General features: G+C 35.0%; 1 protein-coding gene across 1 annotated transcript; it reads left to right on the forward strand.

Annotated features, from left to right (window-relative positions):
* LOC148612457 (uncharacterized) lies at nucleotides 1–2,404 on the forward strand. The gene is given in 3 exon segments (XM_088595193.1): nucleotides 1–141; nucleotides 447–489; nucleotides 492–2,404. Coding segments are annotated over 3 exon segments (252 nt in total). The 3' UTR covers nucleotides 560–2,404.
* Nucleotides 2,405–3,215: the final 811 nt, after the last annotated feature.

Consider the following 3,215-nt stretch of genomic DNA (forward strand, 5'->3'; position numbering starts at 1 on the left):
ATGTTTACAGTACAATCATTCTGTGAGGAAATTGAAAGTAAGACAACTACTAACCCAAACGAGTTCTGGACGAAAATACGAAAGATAGGACCACGTAAACGATCAGATATTCCGATGGAGGTATATGGAAACGCCGGAAACGTTCTATATGATTAAGAAAGTATATGTACGAAATGGAGGTCTGCATTTGAAAAGATGTACAACAGTGACAATTCTGAAAGGGATTTCGATAACGAATTTCCTAGTTACGCTCTGAACCATAAGACCCTTCTTGGAAGTGATATGTTAGATCCCTTATATCAAAATAACGAGAAACTGAACTCCGTGATAACATTCGACCAATTTAGAAAGGTACTTAATGCATAAAAAAACGGAAAATCCGCTGAAATCGTTGTAATTCCTTATGATGTTTTACAATCCGATACTGTGATTGCAACAATACAAAGTTTGTCACTAGCATTATACCTTCTATTTGAAGGAAGGCGATACTGTTCCGATCTTAAAAGATCAATCTTCAGACAAACGGATTCCGATGAACTATCGTGGAATATGTTTATAGTCATGTGTCTCTAAATTGTATAGTGCATTTATGAACAATCGATTGACATGGTATCTAGAGGAAAACGACCTACTTGCTGATGAGCAAAATGGATTCCGCAAGCACCGATGGTGTGAAGATCATGTCTTTACTCTCAACAGCATTATTCAGAACAATGACAACATTATTGCAACATATGTGGACCTTAAAAAGGCCTTTGACTTTGTAGATCGCGATATGCTACTATACAAATTACTATTAAACAATATCGATGTTAAAATGTACCAGTCAGTGAAAAGCATATACTCGTATACCTCAGCTAACATTCGAATTAACCAGATGATGACCGAACGATTTTCTTGTCAAGCAAGGAGATAACTTTTCATCCACATTATTTTCAATTTTTATTAATGATTTAGTACAAGCGGTGAATCTACTGGATCTTGGTGTTGACATTGGAATGCGAAAAATATCGTTGATGTTATACGCTGATGACATTGTGTTGCTTGCCGATAATGAGGACAATATGCAAAAGACGCTTGATGAGCTTCACGAATGGTGCAAGAAGTGGAGAGTGTTGATTAACACTGACAAATCAAAGGTAATGCATTTTCGACTAAGCAGAAAACATAGAACAGCCTTTGAATTCAAAATTGGTGATAACATCTTGAACATCACAGATCAATTCAAGTATCTTGGTGTAATATTTCACGAGAAAAAGAAATTTGATACAAATGCCGAGAATCTGTCGAAGGCTGCGGGACGGGCCCTTGAAGCTCTAATTACGAAAATTCAGTGTATAAAGGAATGTGGATTCAAGACTTTCCAAAAACTGTTTAACTCTTGCGTCGTACCAATATTGGAATACAACTCTTCAGTGTGAGGATTTAAGGACTACCTATATGTTGACAATGTGCAAAATAAGGCAAGTAGATACTTTTTAGGTGTTCACAAGTTCGCTCCGAAACTTGCAATTACAGGCGATATGGGTAGGCTTCCATCACGCCAGAGACGACATTACAATATGATTAGATATTGGAATAGACTTATAGATAAGTCTGATACACGACTCTGTAAACAAGTTTTCAACTGGGACCAGGAACGATGCTTGAATAATTGGTCGTCGGAAATCAAAGCTATTATGAATAACATTGGACTTGCAGAACATTTTACCAATAAATTGAAATGTGATCTTCCTAGTGTTAATGACAAACTGTTAGAAAACTATACACATGAGTGGAAAATCTAGGTTGACAACACTGCTAAATTGAGAACTTATAAAACGTTTAAGTCTTCCTACAAAATATAAACATATGTTGAAATGAATCTGACAAAGCGTGAACGATCAACGTTGGCACAGTTTAGATGTGGAATACTGCCTCTTTGTGTCGAAACTGGACGTTATATTGGTGAACCCTTAGATGAAACTCTGTATTTTATGTGATGCGGGTACAATTGAAGACGAAACTCATTTTCTGACAGACTGTAATTTTTTCATAGAATTTAGAAATGAACTTTTCTCAAATATTGAAGGAAAGGAAATATTTACAAATCTACCAAAATGTGAACAATTAATTCAACTGATGAAATACTTCCCGAGACAAACTGCAAGATATATACATAAATCTTATCTAAAGCGTAGACATTTCATTTATTCCAATTAATATATGTTTGTTCTTTTTATTTTGCTTAATTACTTCTCGATAATAATTAACCAGTTTTCTAAGTTCGAAGTGACTTATAGGTCCAACGGGCCGGGTGAATATTTATTTATTGTAATTACTGTTGATGTTTGTAGTCATTCACATGTCACTATAATAAACAATCTACCTATCTACAGTAGACCTATCATCAGTTCTGAAAATTTTAAATCATTGTGTACATTGGAAGTATATGAACAAACATATGTATATCTTCACTTACCTAATACATTATACATGTATGATTGTCCCTGAAAATCAGCTCTTAAGAAAGGTCTACTTTTGGGTGCCTGGATATACATCATATTTTCAATCCACGTTCATGGACATAGAATTTCTAACCCAATTGACTGTGTCCTTCATGTGTCATGAAAATCCTGTATCTAACTTTAAGATCTGCATTCTAAATGTACATCTTGACAATGCACTAAAAAGAACCATATTGATAATAAATTATGACTTGCACGTATATGGATATAATACACATGTACATTCCATACTGAATATTACATGCCAAAATCTGCATCATATTTTTTTTATTATACCAATATAAGTCTAGGGCAAGGGTCCGGAAATTTTGACAGCCCATGCCGGACATTTTTTCAAACTTCAGCTGACGTTTTTTACATGCTCAGATCGAAAATAAACGTTTTATGTAGGTATTTTAAGATAAATATTGGAAAGTGTGTTATTTCATCACATACTCTGTCTTTTACAAAATATCAGAGCGAGTGAACGAGTTTTGTTTCGACTAATCCCTTTTGGAATTCAGCAATGGAGATATTTTTTGTTATGACCATCACCTAATCCCTAAAAATGCCCTATATGTAGTTTTCGGGAAAATTTTAAAACTCGACCTCGACTCGAACCAGACTGATTGCGCCGACAGCAGCTCGCCAAGGATCCGGGACGGTGGATGATTCGAAAGTAGACATATTTTGCTATGTAAGTATATCAATTTGAATACCAAAGTCCAC

Source organism: Perna viridis, chromosome 7 (genome assembly GCF_037379345.1).
Source record: "Perna viridis isolate PV_CMFRI_1.1 ecotype Kerala chromosome 7, ASM3737934v1, whole genome shotgun sequence".
Taxonomy (NCBI): domain Eukaryota; kingdom Metazoa; phylum Mollusca; class Bivalvia; order Mytilida; family Mytilidae; genus Perna; species Perna viridis.